This window comes from Vanessa cardui, chromosome 7, assembly GCF_905220365.1.
Source record: "Vanessa cardui chromosome 7, ilVanCard2.1, whole genome shotgun sequence".
NCBI classification, from domain to species: Eukaryota; Metazoa; Arthropoda; class Insecta; order Lepidoptera; family Nymphalidae; genus Vanessa; species Vanessa cardui.
In genome coordinates, this window is record NC_061129.1 from 2,588,761 (window position 1) to 2,616,223 (window position 27,463).

At 33.3% G+C, this 27,463-nt stretch overlaps 1 protein-coding gene across 6 annotated transcripts in view; it reads right to left on the reverse strand.

Annotated features, from left to right (window-relative positions):
• Positions 1-27,463, reverse strand: part of LOC124531396 (RNA pseudouridylate synthase domain-containing protein 2-like) — a 444,799-nt gene that overhangs the window by 18,534 nt on the left and 398,802 nt on the right. For all 6 annotated transcript variants that reach the window (XM_047105967.1, XM_047105968.1, XM_047105966.1 and 3 more), the window contains one exon: positions 3,885-3,971. In XM_047105967.1, the coding sequence (XP_046961923.1) occupies positions 3,885-3,971 (87 nt within the window). The remainder of the gene's footprint in view (positions 1-3,884; positions 3,972-27,463) is intronic.

The window sequence follows — 27,463 nt, forward strand, 5'->3', positions numbered from 1 at the left end:
AACTCCAGAGTTTTCATAATGAAAAAAAAAGCGGCCTGAACATGGGAGGTGACACAAAAGACTTTTTCTTTCTCGCATTTCTTTTATCTTTTTAACTTAAGGACATCTATGTTATCTATACTAATATTATAAATAGGTATCCCTATCTATTTTTTTTTCAGCGAATTCGATGAAATTTATTTTGCATTAGCGCAATGGTTAACAAACCGCCTAGCGATGTAAGTCGCGGGATCGATCCTGACCTTTGGGCTATTGACAAACCCACTCCTAACACAACAGAACAGCTTAAAAGGAGTAAAGTAGAATATTAGTAATTTCATAATTAATTTAGGAAAATTGCTAGTACTATTTTGACGACCTCCGTGGTCGACTGGTGTGTACACCGGTTTTCATGGGTACGCCACTCCGAGGTCCCGGGTTCGATTCCCGGCCGACTCGATGTAGATTATCATTATTGTTGTCTTTTGTCTAGGTGTTTGTGGTACCGTCGTTACTTCTGATTTTCCATAACACAAGTGCTTTAACTACTTACATTGGGATCAGAGTGATGTTGTCTCATATTTATTATTATTTATTTATTTTATATATACCATTTTTGTGCCCAACGCTTAAAGACCAACCTATGAAACGTGAGCGAAGCCACGGTTGGCAACCGGTTAAAAATAAACCGATAATTGAACCGGTTAACAATCGACGATAGACGATTAGAACTTCAAACGAGTGTCCTAAACGAACGACATATATGATTGATATAAATTGATTCGTGCCAACTATTTGGCAGAGTGCCTTGGGATGCGTGCAATTGAAAGGCCCCGTTGTGCATTTAAAACATTTCATGAGTTTAAAATATGTGGCAATTGGCTTTGCTGCCATTTATTCGAACGATGCGTTCGGTTGTTTTTTTTTTCGCCATTGTTTTCGATGTTTCTCTCTTGTATGATTTAGTGCAGATATTAATAGAATTGGTGTTCAGATATAAAATGACTAAATCATACAAATAGTTTCGATTAAACTTCCCGTTTATACAAAACAAAGAATAACGATTAGTCGTTTATTAAATAAATACGAGACAACATCACATACATTACTCCGATCCAATGTAAGTAGTAAAAAAAATTCGGGGGACCACTCTAAAACTAAATTACTAACTATTAACCAAAATTAAAAATTACTAATCTAAGCAACAAACATGAAAGATGAGATAGGTAAGTATGTGACACTAATTAATTAGGGGCGGTTTTTTTTAAATATTAATACAAACTTATACATATAGGTACTTTCGGATTAATTTTCTTTTATTATTTTTTACTTTTTAAAGGTAGCTTATGTTTTTTGTGGCGGGGGTTTCTGAAATTTTTTCAATTTAATTTTTTATTTTTTCTTTTCTTTGGTATAGGTTAGCGGACGAGCATATGGGTCACCAGATGGTAAGTGTTCACCATCACCCATAGACAATGACGCTGTAAGAAATATTAACTATTCCTTACATCGTCTATGCGCCACCAACCTTGGGAGCTAAAATGTTATGTCCGATGTGCCTGTAGATACACTAATTTTAAGTTAATTTATTCTTTGCAAAGTTTGCCCAAGAATGCCATTTTTAAAATTCAATAAGTATCAGAAGGATAACCAGTAGCTTCCAAATATATGTAATATTTAATCAATTATTGTTTTGTATGACTAACAGTGACTACCGTTTCATCACTAAATAATTTGACACGAAGTCGCTTTCTCTGTCCCTATGGCCTATTTGTATGCTTAAATCTTTAAAACTACGTAATGGATTTTGATGCGGTTTTTTAATAGATAGAGTGATTCGAAAGGATGTGCATGTATTATATACAAGAAGTTTTGTATATAATACATGGACAATATAGTAAAGAAACACTGATCATTTTAGAAGTTTGTAATGAGATGTCGTAAATAAGCAAATTCTGTAGTATATTTAGTATCAGTTTTGTACCCGTGCGACGACTTCGTACGGGTACAAAACTGCGGGTCGCTAGTAATAAGAAAGTTAGGAAACCTTACAAAAGAGAGGTATACTCTGCGAGAGACTTTATTTCATATTAATAGGTTAGTTTTAGGTGTTTTGTCAATGTTATGCAGTCTTAAGTTCAATATTTATGTAGCACGAAGCATTTATATCAGTACATAAAAGAACACTTCGCACGGTCTACTTCAATTACAACATCGTCATTTGAAATTGAATCTTACGCCTTTGTAATACGTTATTAAATTGTTTGCAAGCCGATTCCCCTCTTGGTGGTCGATTGTATCAGCCGATGGGTCGCGTGATCGAAACCATTGAAAGTGTATTCCAACCTTAATGTACATCGAAGTAAATGAAATGTCTTTATTACATATACGTATCGTCGCTGAGTGCTTTTATTCAATTACGACAAAGTTAACAATGTATATATTACGTATGCAAACTTATTTATTTAAATAGAGCATTTTATGTCCTTCAGTGGCCGCCATATTGGATTTTTTGTGACGTCACATTATTTTATACGCGAATCAAGACGCTTCTGACTACATCTCATTCGCGAAGTTGATGATAGGTTGGAACAAATGACCATACATATGTATATATATATATACATACCTATATATTTCGTAAATCATGAATCAACCTTTTTAGGCTTCACTGCAGTAAGACTGCAGTTTTATAAGTTCACGATTCGATATTGTGTAAAAAAAACAGTAACAGCCTGTAAATTTCCCACTGCTGGGCTAAGGCCTCCTCTCTCACAAAGGAGAGGGTTTGGAACATATTCCACCACGCGGTTCCAATGTCGGTTGGTGGAATGCACATGTGGCAGAATTTCGATGAAATTAGACATATGCAGGTTTCGTCACGATGTTTTCCTTTACCGCGGAGCATGAGATGAATTATAAACACAATTAAGCACTTATATATAGTGGTGCCTGCCTGGGCTTGAACTCGCAATCATCAGTTAAGATGCACGCGATCAAAGTACTGGGTCATCTTAGACCAAAAAAAAAACATTTTAATTTAATACCAAAACAATATTTACTTAATTTGATTGGATAAAATCAAAATCAAAATAAACTTTATTCAAGTAGGCTTTACAAGCACTTTTGAATCGTCATTTTACAATTAAGAGAAGAACCGGCAAGAAACTCAGTAGTTACTCTTTTTCGAGCATCAGGACTTTAGAGAAATATTGTCAGAACGTTCCTTTATCACACGACACCTGTTTTATTGTCCCCACGGACGAGAGGGCTGGTTTAATATTTCTCCCGGATAATCGATACAACGGGGAAATACCGCAAGCATTCTTGCTAGAAATGGTCGAGCTCACGGTAAGGATTTGTATAACAGCTATTCATAATTTGACAGTGTATAATGTGCTTAATTTTTTAATTATTAATAATTATTCAACAATCATTACTGTTTATATTTATATAAATAATATTTGCGTACCATATGTATCGTTCCATTAAAAAGAGTTTTTAATAGTGAGTCGGAGGGACAATGGTACCTGATGGTAAGTGGTCATCATATATTAACTATGGCGTACATCACCAATACCATCTGTATCATCACCAATATCATTTAAGATGTTATATATCTTGTGCCTGTTGTTCCATTGGCTCATTTGCTCTACCAGATGACAATAATATTTGTCAGTAAAGTTTACGATAACTGGTACCTAGCTAGAACACAAATTAAGCCCCTAAGATCAAGCGCATTTTATGATTTTTTTAAAATATTATTTAATAAATGAATAAAATATTTCTATTCAAATGGATTTATACGAATGTTTTTATATCTTAAAGCGCTTTCATCGCGATATACATTATACTAAGCGCACCCAAGGAACGTAGTTGCAAGTTTCAAACGACCATAAACCAACCTTCTTTAAGTCTTTGTTGACATCCGAGTCCTCGGCTTTTCTTTTCTCGCAGGATAGTATGCAGTTCTTGTTGTTGTCTTTTTCTCCCTGTAACAAAGAAAAAGCTATTAAATTTCGAGATAAATCTATAAAATAAAAAATATGGCATGTTTGCCGAAAGAAAAAACTCTATAAATGAAAATCTTTTATGAGTTTTTTAAACAGTAATTAGAAAATAAATTAAATTTAAACTTCCATTGAATGCTAAAGTATATACATATACGTATTTCACCTATTAATTTATTTATACGTATAAATGTACATATATCCTGCTAGAAATACAAGTTTCTTTACAACTTAGAATTATAAATTATGTAAACAAAATTATGAATTATATAATATACGTGTATATATAGTGTAATTATACTTTTGTAAATAGTTTCAATAACTAAGTAAGTTAAGTGTTTACTTGTATTTATCATGATGTAAATATTTTATGACATAGGCGAACGGGCTAGTGGCATATGTATTGGCACGGTAAGAAATTTTAGTCATGCCTTTGCTCCATCGCGCCGTCTGCCTTGGCAACTATGTTATTGGGTCATTGAGTCTGTAGTTACACTGACTCACTCACGCTCAACACTGGAACACAACAATAAAAACAATTGCTACTTGGCGGTAGAATATAAGTGTGTGGTACCAACCCAGCAGGCTTGCACAAAGCCCTACCACGACGTGCAGAATAGTGGTTGATTATACAATGCAAAATTTTAAGTATCATATTGTATTATTATTATTAATTGTGACATAGGTGCATAAAATTTAGAAACATTTCATTACAAAATCTAGATAAGATCAAAGTATATATACGAAAAAAAAATATCAGTCAATAAATACGAGACGGTTCTAAAATATAGTTACGAAAATATCAAATCTATTTTAGGGTTTACGCTTTATACGATTGTAGATGTGCTTAGCGAACACAACGAACGTTGAATCCCCTTAAGGATACGCTCAAAGTCTGGTTAGAATTTCATCGGTGGAAAATATAAGAAAAATTCTTTCATTTGCTCGATTTATACCCCCGGGAGCCTTGCGACCGGAGCGAGGGATCCGTCGCTTAATAGCTTAATCCGAATTAATGTATTAGAAATTGATAAATATAATTCTATGGGTAGTCATGTCTCGATGTAATGTTTTATTCCGTTTAGCAATTTTATAAATGACTTGTTCGAAAATGAAATTTAAAAAATGTAATCATACGTTTATTTCTTAACAGTTTCATAGAATGACTTTTATAGTTTATAATGCGCGTTAGGAATAATCGATCTATTATGAAAATTTCACAAAAGGCTCACTGATTTCAGGATACTTACAAAACCGATGCTTTATGTTGTACGTATTTTGAATTTATTAATAAGTGAATGCTTTTATAATTATTAAATGAAATTCATTTACATCGGAGGTTGACTCCAATGAAAGGGTCATGATATCGGCTGTGGTATGTTATTGTTGAATATTTGAAGAGGACCTCAAAATTGTATCGGTACACAAACGGTATTTATAGCTGTGTTCTGATTTCAAGGATGAGTGTGCTTTCGGAATGACAAACACTAGGAATATAATACCTTAGATTTAATTAGTTGTGTAATATTTGGCGTCCCTGTTAATGTTATGTTTATGTTTTGTCACAATCAGATAAGTTACAATTAAACTAGTTGTATTAGTTATCATATGTTAGGCAAAAAGTAGCCTATGCCCTTTCTTGGAAGTCAAGTTTGCTTCATACAAAATTTCATCAAAATCGGTTCAGTGATTTGGTAGTGAAAGGGCGACAGACAGACAGAGTTGTTTTCACATCTATAATATTAGTATACAAGTATAGATAAACGATTGATGTGTGTTAAAAAGGAGTCTTATTGTGTATTAAAAATACAACTAAAGTATCCGAACACTGGATCAGCGACCGTAATCATTTATTAGAATTAAAAAAAAAACATTCCATATTTAAATAAATATTAAATTTTCATACAGTCAGTCCACCATGAATAATACATACATAAATATATAAGCGTAGCTTAATGACGGGCGAATAAATCGCGTGTCGCATAGAAACATAGATCGTACAGTCTCGATTCGCGTTAAATATAACCACGCCTTATGTTTGAAAAGGTTTTATTTATGTTTGCATTATAAATGAAAGTCCCTTATATATGTCACCGTAAAATTGTAATTTCCGTTAGATTATAATCTATCTAGCGAAATTGGAAACGGTCGAGAGATTGTGAACCGTAAACAAACTGCTTTTGAATAAACGTATTTTTTATTAGATTATAATCTATCAAAATGAATTTCAAATACATAACTAAATTATAAATACTCTGACCTAGGTTCGGTATCTAAAAGATAATAAACTATCAAAACATTGTAAGCGTTTTGGAAGTTGAAGTACCATTTGTCGATAGATTATAATATAACGGTATTGACAATGTTACGGTGACATATTGACAGTGTTTATGGTGACCGCAGCTTTGTTTAAAAGTTTTTGGGAGCCGTGTTGCGCAGTGTACAGAAAGCTTCAGATCGAACATCACGGTTTAAATTTGGAAAAGTATCACTGCGAAAACATTTGTGTAATATCCTCTCGTTAACAGTTAATGGTTCTAATGATAGTTTGCGTTGTCCACTAATATGCGTTGGATCAGTGTGGTGAAAATTAGTCTTAAAACTTCTCAAAAGGAGAGAAGGCTTTCCAAAGCATCAAAATTTATTTTTAATTTGTATTTCAGTTAAGTGTGTAAGTTTTTTCACATTGGGTATTATTTTTAATTAATTTTATATAGTGTAATTGAAAATCACCGTTGAACTATTCGGCATTGTAAGCTTTCCTATTTATCAACATGATCCGAGTGACCTTCTTTTTTGTCTCGTTACATTGCTGAGCGATCTTATTACTAAATTCTAGATTGTCCTTTTTTCTTCTTTTAATATATTTTTGGTTAGCAGTGTACAAATTAAGGTATTTCAATATCAATACCAATGCTTAGATAGAAATATAAATATATATGGAATCATATAAATGACGATATCAAATCAAAACGAAATAGCACAATAAATCTATGCACGGCACTTGGGTAGCAAATTCAAAATATTTCATTAGACAGCTTCAAGCTGAGATATTGCATAATATAGAATTTAATTTGACCCAGGGAAGCAGGGGATTGCGTTCGTCTAGCTCTCGTACCGATCATCCGAGCTTTCAGACATATTTATAGTATACATTTCTACATAAAATATTAATTTATTTCTCATGATTTTTTTTACGTTAGATACCGTGATTTCAATTAAGGCTGGTAATAATTAGCTTAAAAAATCCATGTATTTTTATCTTATTACAGATTGTTGTAGTTTCCTCAAAATACGACTATCAGCGCCATCTGTCAACAGTTATGTACAACAATGTGTTCTCCTATATAGTGGTTACAAAAAATATAGTCATTCACTTTTGTTAGAAGAGAGCACGTAGTTTTATTTAAAATATCATTAATAATAAATTATTAATACAGATAAGTGTATCTGTGTGAGTAAGGCGTGATTCACACATAAGTAATATTTTCAGGGTTCAGTTTCACTGCCAAATATACTTGTATGTTTAAAATTACGACACTCAAGATTAAGGTAGGTCATGCTTTCTATTTACGAGGGACAAGTAAATTCCTTTTTAAAATCATTTTTTTAATCAAAATCAAAATTAATTAATAAGGATTTTACTTTTGAATCGTCATTTAACAACTTTATCAAGTACAGCTACCACCGGTTCGGAAAGTAGATTATACCGAGAAGAACCGGCAAGAAACTCTGTATTTATTCTTATTTGATATTTAAAATACAGTCATGTTAGTTAAAATCACATATAAATATCATGTCTGGTAGTCAATAAGAATTAATTCTACTATTTTTCTTTATGCTATTTATAATAATCTTATTATTATTATATCTAATTTTAATTGCATTAATTGAATGATCAATCTGTTACAGAGAACCATCATAATTAACGAAGCCAATACATCCGTGTATGGATTGACTGTAACACAACTAAGCTGAGCACCGAAATATGTCAACCGGGATGAACGGCGTCATTGAACGCTTGAATATATAATACAGTGTGTCGGTATTTGTGGGAAGATTTAATGTTTGTTAATCGTTTCGTGAACAAAATTGTAATATGTTTAATTTATTTATTTTCTTATAATTGTACAAAAATTGGTAGAAGGGTGTGCCGTGATGGTGAATGGTTAACATTGCCGAGAGACCTCTGCGGTAAGAAATTTACAATGGCCAGTCCCCCCTTGGAATTCAAGTCTCATTTGTATAGACTATACGAAGATTCATAATAAATAGTGAGGTAAAAAAAAGTTTTATTTGGTGGTAGGGTTTTGTGCAAGCCCGTCTGGGTAGATACCACCCACTCATCAGTTATTTTAACACCAAATATAAGTAACTACAGGCACAAGGGACATAAAATCTTAGTTCCCAAGGTTGGTGGTACATTGACGATGTAAGGAATAGTTCATATTTCTTACAGCGTCACTGTCTATGGATGATGGTGACCATATACCATCAGGTGACCCATATGCTCGTCCGCCAACCATAAAAAAACCATTCCATAAAAAAATTCTGACAGCGAACTCGAAAATTTATTAATTTGCTGATGAACCCTCAACAACCGATGAAAGATAATATCTAAGATTCTACGTCCATACAGCTCGATTTAATATTATAGTAGTAATCTTTTAGTTTTTCTATGGTGCCAGTTTCAAAAGTTACTGTTCTAAGGATCAATCAAGGTCAGCTGAATTGCGGAAAACGAATCAGGTCACTGTGGGTTGACATAGTCATTGAATTGAGCTTTATTTGTTAGGACATCTATCTCGGCCAAGAAAACAGACATCTCTTGATATATCAAATATATTCTTTACAATATTAAATATAAGTATATATTTATTTGGGAATCCAAATGTATGTAAGGCAAGATTATTACATTATGTAGTCATGTTATTCAAAGGATAACCAAATTAAGAATACACGATCAATTTCAATTGTACAAATGTCAGTCAACTAGTATAACTACGGATAGAGCGGACATAACTAATTGGTATCCAAGGTTGGTGGAGCATTGGCGATGGAGGGGTTATACAATTTCTTCCAATTTCCAACTTTCCACGATGGTGACCAATTGCTATCATCCTATGTACAATTACATAGTATAAAACAAAGTCGCCTACCACTGTCTTTCTCTTTGCATGCCTAGATCTTTAAAATTGCGCAGCTGATTTCGATGCGGTTTTTTAAATAGATAGAGGTATTCGAAAGAAAAGTTTTTGTATATAACACATGAACAATATAGTTCCTGTGCGAAGTCGAGGCGGGTCGTTAGTTTAAATAAAAAAAAGGGAATCAAATTCTATTTAAAAAAAAAATTGTAGTTGGTTTCTTGGTTTGTCACGGTATATTCTAATTGTGTGAAGTTTTTTGTAATTATACCTTTTAGGGTACAAAGACAGATAAATTACATTAAACCGAATTTTCGAAGTTTTCCCAACAAACTTTTACATCGCACTTCTTTGTAATTTCCTGAAGCATTAATAATGTTAATCCCCGTCGGCTGTCGTGACGTATTGTTCTGTACTTTCGAATTAAATCCGTTCTAAAGAGCCATACACAGCTCCGAGGGTGAGAATTAATTCATTACGTATTATTTTTCACACGCAAAACAGTTAACGACCAATCAAAATGTGCAAATTTACATATACTAGTTATAACCCTCGCTTCCAATTTAAGAGGAAGTGTTAGGTAAAAAAGTAGCCTATGTCCTACCTCGGAGTTCAATGTTGCTTCATAGGAAATTTCGTCAAATTCGGTTCATTTGTTTAGACCGCGAAAGAGAGACAGTCTCAGACAGACGTTACTTTCACATTTATAATATTAAGTATAGAAGTATAGATACCAGAATAGATTTAGTCGCTCAAAAACCTGCATCAAACAAGATTGGGGCTTACCCTAACCGGACTGAAACCCATACGTAAGTATTATTATTATTATTTTTATGACATAGGTGGCAAACGAACAGGAGGCTCACTTGATGGAAAGTGACTACCACCGCCGCAAGTGCGTTGCCGGACTTTAAGAAAGGAGTACGCTCTTTTCTCGAAGGTTCCAATGTCGTATCGGTTCGGAAAAACCGCCGGCGAAAGCTGGTTCCACAAAGTGGTTGTGCGAGGCAGAAAATGTCTAAGAAATCGCGCTGTTGCGGATTTTCGGACATCAAGGTGGTATTAGTATTTGATGATCTTATTTACCACCAAACAGGAACAGTATTTCTGTGTTCCCATTTAAAGAGTGTACCTGTAGATACACTGGTTCTGTAAATATTGAGTACTGCTAGTTGGCAGTAGAATATCTGACGAAAGGGTCAAGTGTGGGTGGTCTAAGTAAGTATCATGTAAAAATAACGTTGTATTCCCAAAATATTATTTATGAATTCTCGTAAAAGTTTATAGCGGAAACCCTTTTATTTCCATACGACATCACATTACGAGTAACGACAGCCGAGCTATTCGCTTGAATTGCTTACACGATTAAGGATACCACTATAAATAATGAGAATAACAGGGAATTTTAATTATTTCACTTCTATATGTTTTAAAATGAAAATTTACAATTTTGTTTTAGGTAATCTTAGACATGTCCGTCAATGAAGAACTAGATATTCATATTTGTAAATTTATATTATTTATAATTGTAAATAGAAGTTTGAACAATTTGATGCCGCAGAAACCACAAAATACCCATTGATCTCTAGCTAAACTCTTTCCATTCTTCAAATTACTACGAGTGAGTAGATAGAAAGGACACCTGTTTGCTCAAACACTTGCTAAGTAATAGCTTTCAATCTCGTTTCAATCCTTATAATTTACTGTGAAAAACAATTGACGTCAATTCGACTTTTCAAGAAATAAATAAATTAATTCTATGAATGAGTAAACCACAATCGCAGCATTTACAATCACGACTCAAAGGAATTTGTATGTATTCCATAAAAAACATAATACAAACGAGCAAACCTTCAACTTACAACTAGTTTATCATGAAGAGAGAACGTAACAGTACCCACGCGTCACGTAAGCACCCATAATATCTCGTAACCCCAACATGAATGAGCTCAAACAGAAATGATGAGCCCTCGTAAATAATTTCGTACATTTGCGACTTGTTACTATTTGTAACAATGTTCCCAACGCGGGCGCTTACACGGCCGGGCGGCGTAATTTGAATTTAGGGTATGTCGAAAGTATTGTATTAATAATCTCCCACGTAATAACAATTTATGAAAGCTTATATGAAAATTGTTTTTATTTTTGTGATGCGATATGTATCAGAATCTCGGGTTAGGATTGAATCGTTTGTCGTGACGGCGAACGGTATGATATTCTCTTGTGACGTCATGGCGCCGACTACCATATGTGTGCGTAGTATGTCTACGAACATATCAGTCTAAATTTCAAGGTCGGTGGCGCCTTCTATAAGATAGTTGACATATCTTCGGTAAGTACAGTTTATTTACTACTAATCTGTCCATCTACAAATTTGAAATTAAAAAAAAAGTTTCCAATACTTAGTAATCGCTCATGGCTCGCTCGTGTTTTAGGATGTTGCTTGTCGTGCATGTGTTAGTCAAAAGAGCCGAGATGGCCCAGTGGTTAGAACGCGTGCATCTTAACCGATGATTGCGGGTTCAAATCCAGACAAGCACCGCTGATTCACGTGCTTAATCTGTCTTTATAATTCATCTCGTGCTCAGCGGTGAAGGAAAACATCGTGAGGAAACCTGCATTACCTACCTACTTACCTACAAATTTCATAGAAATTCTGCCACATGTGTATTCCAGCAACCCGCGTTGGAACAGCGTGGTGGAATATGTTCCAAACCTTCTCCTCAAAGGGAGAAGAGGCTAAAGGCCTCTTCTCCCTTTGAGGCCCAGCAGTGGGCATTTACAGGTTGTTGTTGTTGTTGTGGTAGGTAAACCCGCAGCTTCAGCTAGTATTAGATTAGAGAAACTTTTATGGTTTCGAGTCATAAAATTGAAAACACAGAATCCTAAACTCGTTCAAGTATCAAAGTATCATAAAGTTCATCCGCACGATGGAAGTTTTGAGGTAACCATACAAAATATACAAGACGTAAAACTCCCTGGAAGTTTGAATAAACTTCCAAAAATGTTGATCTTCAGCCGTGACGGAAGCAAGTCATATGTCGACGACACAAACATTAATCACGGCGTTACTTTAACCTCCGAAAAAAGTTAGGGTTGCCAGTTACACTTATTAATAATAATACGATGAACTGTTTTATCCACTAGCGACCCTACTATATGTATATTTATAATATGAATGGACAAATAACATAGAATCGTTATAAATTGTTGCCTTTGTGTTATTCTGATATATAACCTATTAGCTGTGCCCGCGACCTTTTACGCATTTGAATTTAACAAAAAAATATATATTATTATATTATAAAAATAAATATTAATTAATATTGTATCCTAAGTTACTCCTTATTATATCAGTTATCTGCCAGTGAAAGTCCCGTCAAAATAGGTTCAGCCGTTCCAGAGATTAGCCGGAACAAACAGACAGACAGACAGACAGACAATAATTGTAAAAAATGTCATTTTGTTATATGTACCGTGTATACATACATATGCATTGAGTAAAAAGGGTTATTTTTTAAATACAAATGACACTCCGATATTATTATATGTGTAGATGTTACTTTAAAATTTCATCCAAATCCGATCCGTCGTTTTTTTCGTGAAAAAGTAACAAACATACATACATCCATCTTAACTTCACGCAATTATACTATAAGTAGGATAGTATTAAATAAATGAAACACTTTTATAGTACGAAACACAAATTTTCTTCAAAAAAAAAAAAAACCATAAAACAATTAATGTTCGTATAGAATTTAACGTTTGATTTATCGACGTTACAGTCAAACATATAATTACGCAATAAAAACACAATAATTAAATTTTTTATTAGTTATAAAATATATCGTGCGAAGTCACGTCCCTAGCGGTCGCACAAAACATCGCGTATTATTGTCTGGGGAGTTTCAACAGAAACATTTGTCTGAAAGATCGATAGCTGCCCATCCCTCATGTTGACCGATATTGATTGCAAAATCAGATGTAAGTTACCTCTTAACGTTCGACTGTAGCGTTATGACAATATACTCATATTAACGCTGTGAGCTAGTAGGCATTGTGTATGAATTAACTTGAGCGTGTGTGTGTGTGTGTTCGATGCATTGATGTGTGAGTTATTAGTAAAAAATAAAATATTAAGCTACTTAATTCATTAATATTTACGTCGTCACGTGTTAGGCATAAAAGTGGTCTTTTCAACCGACTTCAAAAAGGAGGAGGTTATCAATTCAGTTGTATTTTTTTATGTTTGTTGCCCCTTGATTGACCCAGTATATTGTCGTATAAAAGGTAATTTGTAAAAAACAAATTTCTTAAAGTATTATCGTATTGTTTTTTAATAGATATACTATAGGGTTTTCTTGGCTGACACCGGCTCCAAATATAACAATGTCTATAATTACGTTATACAATCGTAAATCAATTTTTCAGTAGTCTAATAAATTTTATTTCATTTTACTTAGGAGGATTCTAAAAAAATATATTAAATACGCAATTGTTTTTATTACGTTTTAGTGCATATTTATTTGTTTAAAAATAGATAAATTTGTTTGAAGTGGGTTTTTCTTTTTGTTAAATTTTTTAGTTATTCACCATTAAATTAGATTAAGTAGTTTGATTAGATAGAGTTACTTGCGCATATTAGTATGGTCGACTCAGTTTTTTCACTAATTTCTGGGAACGGACACTATGTTCCGGAAACCGTCTTATATATGTTATGGCTATAGCATTGTCCTTCACAGAAATACATCAACATCTATAGCGTTAACGTGCCTTCATTGTTTTTGGAACAAATGTTCTATGTACTTTTGATCCTGGATAGAGCAGTGGTTAGAAAGGATTTATCATAATCAAGTAATCTCAAGGCCCATTCGTGTTTGGTGATGAAGGAAAACATCGTGGGGAAAGCTTCATGTCTCTAATTTCAACGAAATTCTGTCACATGTGTATTTCACCAACCCATACAGGAACAACGTGGTTGAATATGTTCCAAAAACTTCTCCTCAAAAGGAGAGGGGGCTCCAGTCCAGCAGAGGGAAATTTACAGGGTGTTAATGTAATTTAAAATATGCTATAAGTAAGCTTATTTCAATGGGAAACTTCAACGAAACAGGGCTGTAACACGTAAGATTGTGATTAGCAGCTTTAGCTATAATAATTATGATATTTAAAGGAAGGCCCATCAAATTAGCGAATCATTGAGCACGAATATACTGTACTAATAATTTTATTATATTAATGATAATGACCGAGGTCTGCTCCGTGAATTTTTCAGTCCATTATAAACTTTTTATTTATTAAATAAATCGATTGAGAACTTTTTGCGTATTAAAATATGAATTAAATATTTAAGAGTAGAGAATAGAGCCTATTTGTGAAATGTGTCGAGTGGTTCGAAAATTTTTACCTGAACGGAAGATTGTAGGTTCAAATCAGGGTAAGCACCGTTGAATTGCCAAATAATATTTATTATCAGAAAACATTTAGCGATCTCTGTGGTTGAGTAGTGTGTACGCTGTGTTTTAATGGTTATGCAACTTAGAGATCCCGGATTCGATTCCCGACCTAGTCGATTTAAAAAAAGTTCAATAGTTTTCTATCTTGTTTTGGGTCTGGGTGTTGGCGATACCGTCGATACTTCTGATTTTACATAATACAGTGCTTTAGCTACTTACATTGGGATTAGAGTAATGTATGTGATTTTGTCAAATATTTATTTATATTTATAAATCTGCATAATATATTGGATTCAATGATCTTCCACGAGCAGCGTTTCGAGATAGGCCTTCTAAAATGGAGCTGAGACATAGCCCAGCGATGGGACATTAATGGTCTATAAAATTGTCTTATCTATACATATAATAAAATTGGAGTGTCTGTTTGTAATATTACACGGTACAAATATAATTTTTATTTTTATTTTTGTATGTCTGTCTGTTTGTTCCGGCTTATCTCTGAAACGGATGGACTGATTTTGACGGGACTTTCACTGGCAGATAATTGAATAAGGAGTAACTTAGGCTACAATAATATTTTTTTTTGTTAAATTCAAACGCGTACAAGGTCCCGGGCACAGCTAGTTGATTCATAAAACCGAATGAAATGCGAAACATTGACAGTCGCACGAGGCAAAAAATTTACGAGCGAATACGAATACAATTTGTTGTTCAGCGAGCATGGCAACCACCTCGTTCACAGCGCGTCCCATTAGCATAGTTAGGTCACACCATAAATTATGTTTTTAATGACCCGCTCGGTCATTCACGGTGTACAATTTATCAAGAGTGAAAAATGGGCTGCCTTCAAATCAAACTAGAAAGGAAAAATGTGTGTCACGGGTAACGCTGTGCGTGATTGTGGCGAATGTAGTTTTTATTTGCCGTCGAATTCTATGCCGCTGTTAATTAATTTTGTTTAAGTATCTCTTTGATTGTCATTTATCGTTTACAGTTCATTAATGACCTTGAATGAAAATCAATGCGATTGAAACATTAATAGCCTGAAAATTTCCCATTGCTGTGCTGGGCGGGTTGGTTGGTGACACATGTGTCAGAATTTCGATGTAATTAGACACATGTAGATTTCCTCACGATGTTTTCCTTCATCTCCGAGATGAATTATAAACACAAATTAAGCACATGAAATTGAGTGATGCTTACCTGGATTTTGATCCGCAATCATCGGTTAAGATGCACGCGTTCTAACTACTGCGCCATCCCGACTTACGGAATAATTAGTAGTAAGTTTAAAATAAAATTTAAAGTAGTTTTTTAAGTGCTACAGAACCATTTAGAATAATATGTAAGGTAATGGTAGTGCATACTATATCTTCTTATTCGTAACATAATGTATAAAAATAAGTCTTACTGTCAGAGCAGTTGAATTATAAAATACGTTTACGGAATTCGGGTGGCGCAATCTATACTCGTAAACACGACGAGTGATATTATGTCTTAATAAACTTGTCTTTATATTATTATATGATATTTATTTTAAGTATAATAATATCTGATCTATATATATTATTCTTTATTGATAATATAATTTAATATCGTCGTTCCATCGTAATTCAATATAAATCTTCCCACGCTTGCAATTCCATCGTGTATTTTCATATTATGTTTCCGTAAATGTTGTTTTTTTTTTTTTAATAAAATACAAGAAGTTCTTACCTATTCTAATAAACGACTACTAATAGATAATATTATACTAATAATTGAAAAATAGTAGGTACAAATATTGTATGGAATGATAGAAAATAAAGGGATAAAAATTTCATTTAATGAATTTCAAAAATTCATATTTGCTCATGATGTATCCTGATCCTTTTTCTATTGGTCTTCGATATTTGAAATGACTTTTATTTTATATATCATGTATTAAAATCTTCTAATATACGCTTGTATATATTATACAAGCAGATTATCTGATTACAAGAATTATTCTAAATGATGGTAATTCGTTCTTTTTTAAAATTTAAAAAATAGTTCCAATTATTTAGATCTTCGTTTCTTATAACGCTTCCAGTCCGCTACTCGAATGATACTTCGTCTCAAAAATTTCTTTTACAATGTAGGTTCGATTTTATCTACATTAATATTATTAATGTGAAAGTAACTCTGTATGTCTGTCTATCACTCTTTCGCGACCAAACCGCTAAACCGAATTTGATGAAATTTGATATGAAGCCAACTTAAACTCCAACAAAGGACATAGGCTACTTTTTTGCTTGATACATGACTAACAACACCCTAAAATGCAAGCGAAACCGCGGACTACTGCTAGTTATAAATAAATAAAATCGTTATACGATAAAATACGCCTGAAATAAAACAACTACGATCACTTTAGGACGTCTCGCTTCGGCATCGTAACGCTACGATCGATCGTAACCGCCTACGATGCTACGCGTAGTCACGCTACACCGAGCTAAATGCTTCCCTAGAGCCTACGAGGAAATAGTTTTCCTTGCAATTAGACGCGGAAGGAGAAATTTTAATACAAGCCTTTTTTGTTTTATAAAATTTTATACTTGGAGAAAAAAGTACGACGACGAAGTTGAGTATACGAATACAGCCTATGAAGTATTTTAATTTTAATTAGATTGTTACATTTACACGAGAAGTAACTTTTTTTAAATAGTCCAATTTAACAAGATACCTTTTTGATTGCGTTTTTAATGCAAAACCCTCATTTAGTTTTTGGAATATTGTTTTTATTTTACTTGTTACAAAAACCGATTACTATTGGTGAATTTTCATGTACTAAATCTGGGTTTTTAATTCATTTCGAGTTCTTGGTAAAGGAAAACATTGTGAAGAATCCTGTATCTGAATCCACCATGACGCATTGGAGCAGCGTGGTGGAATATACTCTAATCTTCTCCTTAAAAGGATAGGAGATCTTAGTCCAGCAGAGGGAAATTTACAGGCTGTTACTGTTATTATGTTATAATACTATCATATCTATTTAAAGTTTAATAAAAAACAATTTTAGAAATATATATTTTGTGTAGTAAAATTTAGCAGGGAGTAAGACAAGGCTCTGATACATTCACTTTAATCTTAACGTACATTAAGCTATTAGACCTACACCGGGTCTAAAGCACCCTAGCCGTGTTGGATCGCTATCCCATCGGACGAGAGAGAAAATAGAGATTGCGCATTCAGTATTTGAGATTGCCCCTTAGCTGAAATTCGATCAAAAACACATTATTATTCATGGAATTTTATTACTACATCTTATAAACTGATAAAGAGTTTGTTATTTCATATATAAGACAATAATTTTGTTATATATTGACCACAAGATTTTATGTTTTTTATAGTATTTTTTTTTTAATATAACTAAAAATAAAGCTAGAAAACTGGAATACAATTTAAATAATATTGAAAGCCTACATTGTTGTCTCGGCAAAATCATAAATCCGTGTATTCTTGCTATTGTTATTTGAAAGGCGCTTTATAAACAAAGAATGAATTATTTGAAAACATAATGAAATATATTCTATTAGACAAAAAAAGGGTTCAATACGTGTTCTGTGAAAAAAGATAGATAAATGTTCTGTTCTGAGCTCACGACAGCAGTGGACTTAGACAAATTGTATCTACGAGTTACCGACCACTTGTAAGTCTACGTCGATAATGGATCGACTTTACGGGACTTGGAAAGTTTTGGGATATTTTTAGAACGAAATAGGTAGCTTAGATTGAGTAGTTCGGACTTCTGCTTCATTCGTTCTAGTTAGGTAGTATTTGTGTTAATATAACCAGAGTCGGATTTAAAGGTCTGGAGGCCCTGGGGCCACAAAGTAGTGGAGGCCCTAGACCAACAGGAGCGTGGAGATCCTAATAATTATATCATGGATTAATGGATTAGCTTAAGGTTTTATTAATTTGAATCAGTAAGTATTTCTTGACTGGTAACGGTAAATTTTTAAATATTAAGTAGTAAGATTATTATAATTTGACTATATCTCGGTATTTGTTAACTCACTGAAAACTTTTGGGCCCCCACTTATGTGGAGGCCCCAGGGCAGTTGCCCCGGTTGCCCTTCCCTAAATCCGGCCCTGAATATAACAATAGATAGTGAACTACATCTTATTATTCTTTTATATATAATAAATGTCAATTCCTTATGTGCTCATGAATGACAAATAGCGATAAAAACTTGATAATTTGATCTGCAAATCTTGCCCCAATTAATCAAGGTTACTGGCCCGAAATTTGTATGTTCAGCCCTTAAAGTAGACCTTTTATGTAGACCCTTATTCTATTTAAGCCGGAGTGGATATATATAAAACTACATACGTTTATGTCATGCGTATCTTTACTATTCATTCGATTAATTTGCACAGTTGTTAGGACATATATTGGCGTTAATGCTTGTGGTAAGTACTTTTAACGAAAGCGCGTTGTTTTCGCTAATAGTTGATATGTTATTAGCTTACAATAATAAAAGATCTTTTAGGAAATTGTTTGGTACAAGCGTTAGTATTTTAATGAAGTTCTAGACACTATGCTATATAGAACATATGGTATGTAGAAGACGTGAAACTTACCGAAGATTACTAGTTTAAATCCACCCAATAAACGCCGAATTATCATGTGTTTAACTGAATGCATTTATTAGCCATTTTGAAGTTAAGAAAAATATCGCCAGAAAAATTACAAGCAGGGTATAGGCCATCTAAGGAATATAATTTTTTCCATTTCGGCGCAAATATTTATAAACATTTAACATCAGGTGGCGTAGTGGCTGACCTCCTAGCAAGTTAGTATGAACTGTCGAAATGGAAGAGGTTTTCTCGATAAGTTTTTATTACGAGAAAAAACAATGATTATAAACACAAATTAAGTAACTCGTGACTCAGAGGGGCTTCTTCGAAATTTCTAATCTCCGATATTTTACAAGATAATAAATTATAAACAACTGGTTTGAAAATAACCGCATAGTGTGAATGAAGGGAAATCTACATATGGATAGTGAAAGCGAAATTTTGTCTATAAATAGAGACGCGGCTTACTTTACCGAAAGTGACTTCGCCGTATATGGTTGAAGCGGTTGATACTATGGATATGGTCCGCATGTCTTGAATGGGCAAATCAAGATATGTACGGACTCGTTTGCGAACGCCTGTGAGATATTAAACTTACTAATAGGTTACTGAGGTATTGATGATGTGAATACGAGTAGTCCTTGGCTTGTTTTGTACATGGACAATATATACTACGGTCGCTGAGTCTTATATAATTGTAACGTTCCAATTTTATACGGTCGAAATAATTTTAATCTTTGTCAACTATATAGAATTCCACTCAAACTCGCTCCAATTTAATCAAATCAAAATAAATCGTTTAAGAAGAGTTCAATGACATACACACACACACACACACAAATCTATATTAATATTATAAATGTGAAAGTAGCACTGTCTGTCTGTCGCTCTATCACTGCCAAACCACTGAACCTATTTTGATGAAATTTGGTGTGAAACAAACTTCAAGGAAGGATATAGGTTACCTTTTTGCTTAACATGTGACAAACCAATCCCCATAACGCGAGCGGAGCCGCGGGCCACAACTTGTATATATAATGTATATAAACATAATAGTATAGCTCTTTCTTTGTAAAACTAAATTTACCCTACAACGCCAGAATGCCTTTAAAACCTTTCTAAATGCACATTAGAAAATCTAATTTAAACTCCTGTTTTTCATCGCGAAAGAGGTTGTTACAAAGATTACTGGCTGGAAAAATGCAAGTAGTATATTTTTCAATCAAACTAATCAGTCAGTAGAAAATATATTTTGGTATAAAATTTTATACCTTTCTTTATTTAGAAAAAAAAGGAAACAAAATATTTTCAATGATTATTTATTAATAGCATATTAAAAATACAACGCCCAGTCGAATTAAATACGCTAACAGGATGAAAGTAATCGGTAGGTAACTGTTCTTAAAGGGTTTTGAAATTCATCATCACGGAGGGTGAATTGTGAAAGGGTTACACAGATAAGGTAAAATTAGGGTATGAATACATACAATATATTTGGTAAGATGCCCGGTTATGAAATATAATACAAGTTAGCAAACATATCCAATGAGTTTGACTACTCGTAAATGACTTCTTTTTTTATGTCAGTTAAAAGGTCTAGGCAGTGTACTTAGTCACTAATAAAACAATATTGATATGATTCCCCATCGTTTCTTCGCCTCATATAGAATATTCATCAGGCGATGAAGACATTAGTTCAATTATATCACACGATTTACATATTCATATATTCAAATATCAAGCAACGATCGCGTTTAAAGAAATAAATGAATAGAAATTATGGTCTTTGAATTGAATAAAAATATGTATCGCCGCTACGGGACATTGAACATATCGAAATTGATGTTTATTGAAAGTTTATAATTAAAGCGAGCTTATAAATAAATACGGTTTGCAAATAATTTAAAATATTGTGTGTCGTTAGTAAAATAAATATTTTTATATTTCGTTGGTGACATAGACGTTGGCCCAATATGCATTTTTCCAAATCGTCAATAGGCCACCAACCCTGGAACCTAAGATATTATGTCCCTTCTGCCTTTTGAGTAGGTCTCTAGATACTTAAATTAGACCTGTGAAATGGATCTGCGATAAATATCAAAGATAAAATATATATATATATATATATATATATATATATATATATATATATATATATATATATATATATATATATATATATATATATATATTATCCATACGTTAGGATGCTGAGTATTATATCAAAATTTGTATGGTAATAGTTTGACAAAAAAAAGACCAGCTGAGTTTCTTTCGCCGGTTCTTCTCAGGTCAGGGTGTGCCTTTTTCCGAACCGGTGGTAGTGTTTAATTTGACGATCAATGAGTAAGTGTAATGCTTCCATATTGAGAAAAAGAATTTGAGTTTGAGTATACGGTTGCAGTGACCTTGGTTATGGTAGTTCTGTTTTTTCCATACATCTGTATATCTTCAAACATATATATAACGCATTATAGTTCGAACGGTGTGTCTGTATTAGAGCAATACAGACATAACTATAAGACCCTATAATTGCAAGCACATCGTCTTAATACTTCTTATAGTACCAGTATCAACAGGTAAAAGTGAGTAACTACAAAAACGCCAATTTCCTCGATTCCCAACTAAAAAACAACAACAACAACAACAACAGCCTGTAAATTTCCACTGCTGGGCTAAAGGCCTCCTCTCCCTTTAAGGAGAAGGTTTGGAACATATTCCACCACGCTGTTCCAATGCGGGTTGGTGGAATACACATGTGCCAGAATTTCTATGAAATTTGTCACATGCAGGTTTCCTCACGATGTTTTCCTTCACCGCTGAGCACGAGATGAATTATAAACATAAATTAAGCACATGAAACAGCGTTTGAACCCGCAATCATCGGTTAAGATGCATGCGTTCTAACCACTGGGCCATCTCTGCTCACTGGGCCATCTCTATAAAAAAATAACAACATATTGAATTAAACAACAGCGTTCTCCGTGTCCAATTACCCTTTCAACAGATATCTGACCGGTGCTTAATGACGAAAAAACTTCATCAGATCAGTTCGAAAGCATCGTTACGTACGAAATCGCGTGACTCGATATCCTAAAGTGGATATATCAGAAACCTTTAGGTGAAGTCACAGGGTAATGGTGTTGAGCATTTAGCGATTAATGGACGTAGGTGTGAACCTGACATTGTTGGTTAAATGTACGCATTGATTGTTAATATAAGTACGACTTTACGTATTGGAGTTTATTGAGCAATGCTGCGTCTTACTCTTTCCAATACCAAATCAATTATGACAAAAAGAGATACAATATTTTTTTAACTAACACTCGTAACATCTCTACGAATCTTACTAATCTAAGTATATATTAATAAAATTGTTGTTCAGAAAACAAATATTGTAGACAAAAAGGTGTAACTGTATTGTTGGAAAGAAACCAATCTATACATTAGTATTAATTATAAAGATATAAAAAATATTTGTTTGCATTTACGAATCCGGAATTAATGATGAAATTCGAAACATTTTTCGCTGGTAGGAAGCTACATTATTAATAAGTGCTGTAGGGTATAAATTATACTTGTTTGAAGGGGCGAATGACTAGTATGAAATAATCATCTATGTAATTATTTTATAATCATTTCATGTCCCGTTTCAGTGCGATCAACCATCTGATGGTAAGTGGTCACCATCTTAAACAATGTCCCGTAATTAATTTCGATCATTCCTTACATCCAATGAGCTACTGATCTTGGGAACTATATATTATCCTCATGCTTGCCCTGGCTCTCTCACCATTCAAACCAGAACAAAACAGTACTAAATATTGCTGTTTGAAGGTAGAATTAATGATGAGTGGGTGGTACCTTCCCAGACGGGCTTGAACTTAACTCTACCGAGGAAAAGTCAGTGACCTTGAAACCTGAGGCTGAATTATTATTGTTTACAATTTTGATGAAATGAAGTATTGTTTGCTATTGACTCCCACGGTCGATTCTAAAGTCTATGTTATTTCCGAACGATTTAATATTGAAGTTTAATAAATAAATAAGTAAGTGAATTCATATAATACTAGCTGTACCCTGAAATTATCGCCAGCGGATTTACTCGGGTGGTAGGGTTTGGTTGTTTTAGGTATAAAAAGTAACCTTTGTGCTTGGTTGTGTTTAGTTATGCTACGTTCATAATTTTATCAAAAACATTTTAACCACATAGAGCTATGTACAGTCTGAAACGTAAAATAAAAAAGAAACCTATACTTTTTTGGGAATTAGTTTTGTATATTAGTCCTTAAATATACAGTTTTTACGTACACCCCTGTACTACCCGTGCGACGGATCAGAAGTAGAGTATAATTATTAAGATGTTGACACAATAAACGCTTTTGAACGTATTTTACGCCATCCACCGAGAAACTCGTGATGGTCGCTCATTAAGTTCAAAAAGGGGCAATTCTGACATTCAAAGCGAGTAATTTGGCGATCCGAGTAATTCAAGTTCATCGATTCAATGAATACGATGAAAAATACTTCGAAATTTGAAAATATAATGAAATGGCTGTTAAAGCCGCCATTGACGCTCCAGGCGGTATGGCGATAATTCGGCATCATTATTGGCACACGATGGCTTTGCAGTTAATAATGAGCTAGATATTTTTAAATAAAACCTCTTTGTTTCTTGTGCATGTTCAGAGCTAAACTTCCAGGACATAAAATAATAATAATAATCTTTTATTTGTACATACACTGGTACCGTCAACAAAAAAAAACCGTAAAAAAATATGAATACGGCAGTTTACTACTTAAAACGTTTCTGGTGTAAAAAGGGTTTAATTTAAATTCTAATACGTGTACTGAACTGTACTGATGTTATATTTATTGCCTATCTATTCTATGGCAGTCGTAAGATCATCGAAAATAAATAAATAACCAATAAAAAATAGTATCGATAATTTCAGCAGTTTAGAAGAAATTAACTGATATTTTTTTAATAATAGGCTCATAACGATTAAACGAAATACCTTTGATACAACCGAATCACAAACACAATTAAATTTGACGAGCACTAAACGATTTATTGTATAATAAAAAAGTGAATCTAAAAAAATTACCGCTCGTTAATAAAAAATATCTATAAAAGTAAGTCAGTCGGTCCATTTTTTACGTAACATCAATGATTTAACGTTTGCATTAAAATGTCATGCGTACGGAAAGTCAATTGAACAATTAGCACTTGTGTTGAGACACGGTTGATTTCCATTCAGTCGTGTTTGAACTGTCGATGAGTGCACAAGTGCTCAAGCGGTTTCCTATTTGAAGAAATTGGATTAAGAAATCGAATATGGGTAAATCAAATTCGACTCACGTTTTTGATAAACGTATCAAACATACTCTGAATATTTTCGTATTATTTTTATTTAGAAATTATTCCTTACGTTTTGCAAATGTAAAAATGCTACAAATTTCTAGTTATTTTGTGAAGCTTAAAGTAACTTTGTAGACGGAATAAACGATGAGTACTCATCTATTGAGTAGAGATTCTCCAGGTTATTCTAGAATTTTCTCAGAATTTATAAATATTATATTATATATGGAAACTGACGTCTTAAACCTTTTACACACTACACTATTAGTAACTTTCATTAGAAATTAGTCCAAACACATGAGCACATGAAAAGTCAGTGGTAGGTATTTGTCTTGGTTTGAACTCGCAATCATCGGCTAATATGCACGCGTTGTAACCATTGGGCCATTTCGGCTCTTACACAGTCAATACTCAATTATTTTTAAAAAACTGGCAGTCTTAAAGTATTTTTTATCTTATACTGAATTACGGAGTTTTTGTTGCTGTATTATATTATTTTAGTTGTAAATAAACATAATAAATATATGATATATAAAGATTTATGTACGAATCATATATCTACAAAAGGTCCAGATCAGTTTATCTCAATACAAACAAGGACCGGTACACAAGACCGGACAGTCTCGTGACAGCCTGCGATGTGTGGGCACACTTTACGAGTGCAGATGTGCAACTGTTTGAATAACGATACATGACCATACGCTAGGATAACCATTAAGTATTAAATAACGAGACAAGGATGCGAAATATTGCGAGATCATATTATTATGATATTAGCTTCGCCGATAATTTTTTAAGTTTGTAATTTAGAATCATAAAATAAATAATTAATTTTAAAAGTCCATAGTATTTGGTATTGGTACATATTCTTATCATATGATGTTATTGTTACTTTTGCCGGTTCTTCTAAGAATCTATACTTTTAAATAAAAACCTTAATTTATCTGGAAAAACGATAATGAAATGTGCTTCTGAAAACCGACTTAAGTAACATATTTTTATATTTTAATTTTTGCTGTCAAATACTGACCAGGACCTTCAAAATAAACCCTTTTAAGGAATCAATAGAAAGACCTTAATTCAATAATTTAGATTGTGATACTACTTAATAAAAAATAACATCCTTAAAATTATAAACAATATGATATAACAACGGGACGGTCAATACGTCTGTGGAGAGATTATAATAACATAATTTCACTTAAAACACAATAAACATAACGAAATATATACTTTAGATTACAATAAAATACAATTCAGGACAAATCCTCTTATTTAATCGCAATCGCTGGCAACCCTAGCGTACGCGCTATAAGATAACGCAATGAAATAAGCCTACTTATTTTTTTATTCGTGTTACTCTAGAGTTATTTTGTCTAGCTGTAATAAAACACAATGCCATATATTAATAACAGGTAGCATCGCTCGCTTCTTGTGCGTGGACGTAAATAGAGTTTACTATTAATATTACTGTGACAAACTATTCTTCAATAACTCGGGATATATTTTGATCATGTTTAAAAAAAGGTTTTATATCCCACTGGCAGGTTTCCTTTTTTTATGGATTGTTTTCTAGCATGTGGTTCAAATTTGTTTGATATATAAGTGGTCGACGTTTCATCCGATAAAGGCAGGTTTCCTGCATGAAATAAATTATCATCCAAATTATTGAATTTTGATTAATTCGTCATTTCGGCTCGAGTATAATTATGTTCACTTCGATTCATGTTAATTACGAAATTCACACGCGCTTTTTGGCTTGATATTTATGGTCGAGAACTTACTAATAATTAATTGTTTTGAAAATTACATTTCTATATTAATATTATAAATGCGAAAGTAGCTCTGTCTGTTACTACCTAAACCACTGACGCAATTTAGATGATATTTGCCGTAGAGATTTACTTAGTAGGTACCACTCACTCATCAGATATTCTACCGCCAAATATCGGTACTTGGTATTTTTGTGTTCCAGTTTGAAGGGTGAGTGAGCCAGTGTAACTACAGGCACGAGGGACATAACATCTTAGTTCACAAGGTTGGTAGCGCATTGGCGATGTAAGGAATGGTTAATGTTTCTTACAGCGCCATTGTCTATGGGCAGTTGTGACCACTTACCATCAGGTGGCCCACATGCTCGTCCGCCAAGCAATAGCATAAAAAAGAGACAGTTTGAGTCAGAAAATGACATATAGTCATTTATTAGATCACCCTTTGAGGGGGTAAAACAGGTAATCAAAATTTGTGTTCTCTATAGAAATACCTATGTATTTTTTTTTTTAATTTCCCGCGACAATTTTAATGCAGATTCAGAGCTCATTAGATAAATCTGACAACTGAAACCGTCGTCCTAATAATTTTCCTACAGCATTTTTAAGTACGGGTAATAGTTATTATTGTTACAAAAGTCAATTTCTTACGATTTAACGACAGCGAGGGAACAAACGACGAGACAAAAAATCACGTCCCAAGAATCTGACCTATTGGCTTGGACGGGCGCCAGGCTTCGAATTAATAGCTATATGTTTTACAATACAGTCACTAATTAATGTGTTTTGAGTCCGACATTAAACGTACGCGCCGTCAGATCTTGAAACACGTTGAAACAAACGCGATTACGTCATTGCACGTTATTTTTTTTTTACTTTCAGTAATTAGTTCGAGCTGTTTGGTATAAGGTTTTGATAATACGTTCTAGTTGAATAGGTTTAATTTTATATTGATAAGAAGAGCACAAACTCGACGCTTCGCATTAATAGTTGATATTTTAAGCAACTATAACTACGAAGCACATACATATATGTTAATATTAATACTAAAACCTCAGAAAACCGCTACTGGTATACATTTCTATGATACAGGTATAGTATAGTATAAATTTCACAAATAACATACGAACAAAATATG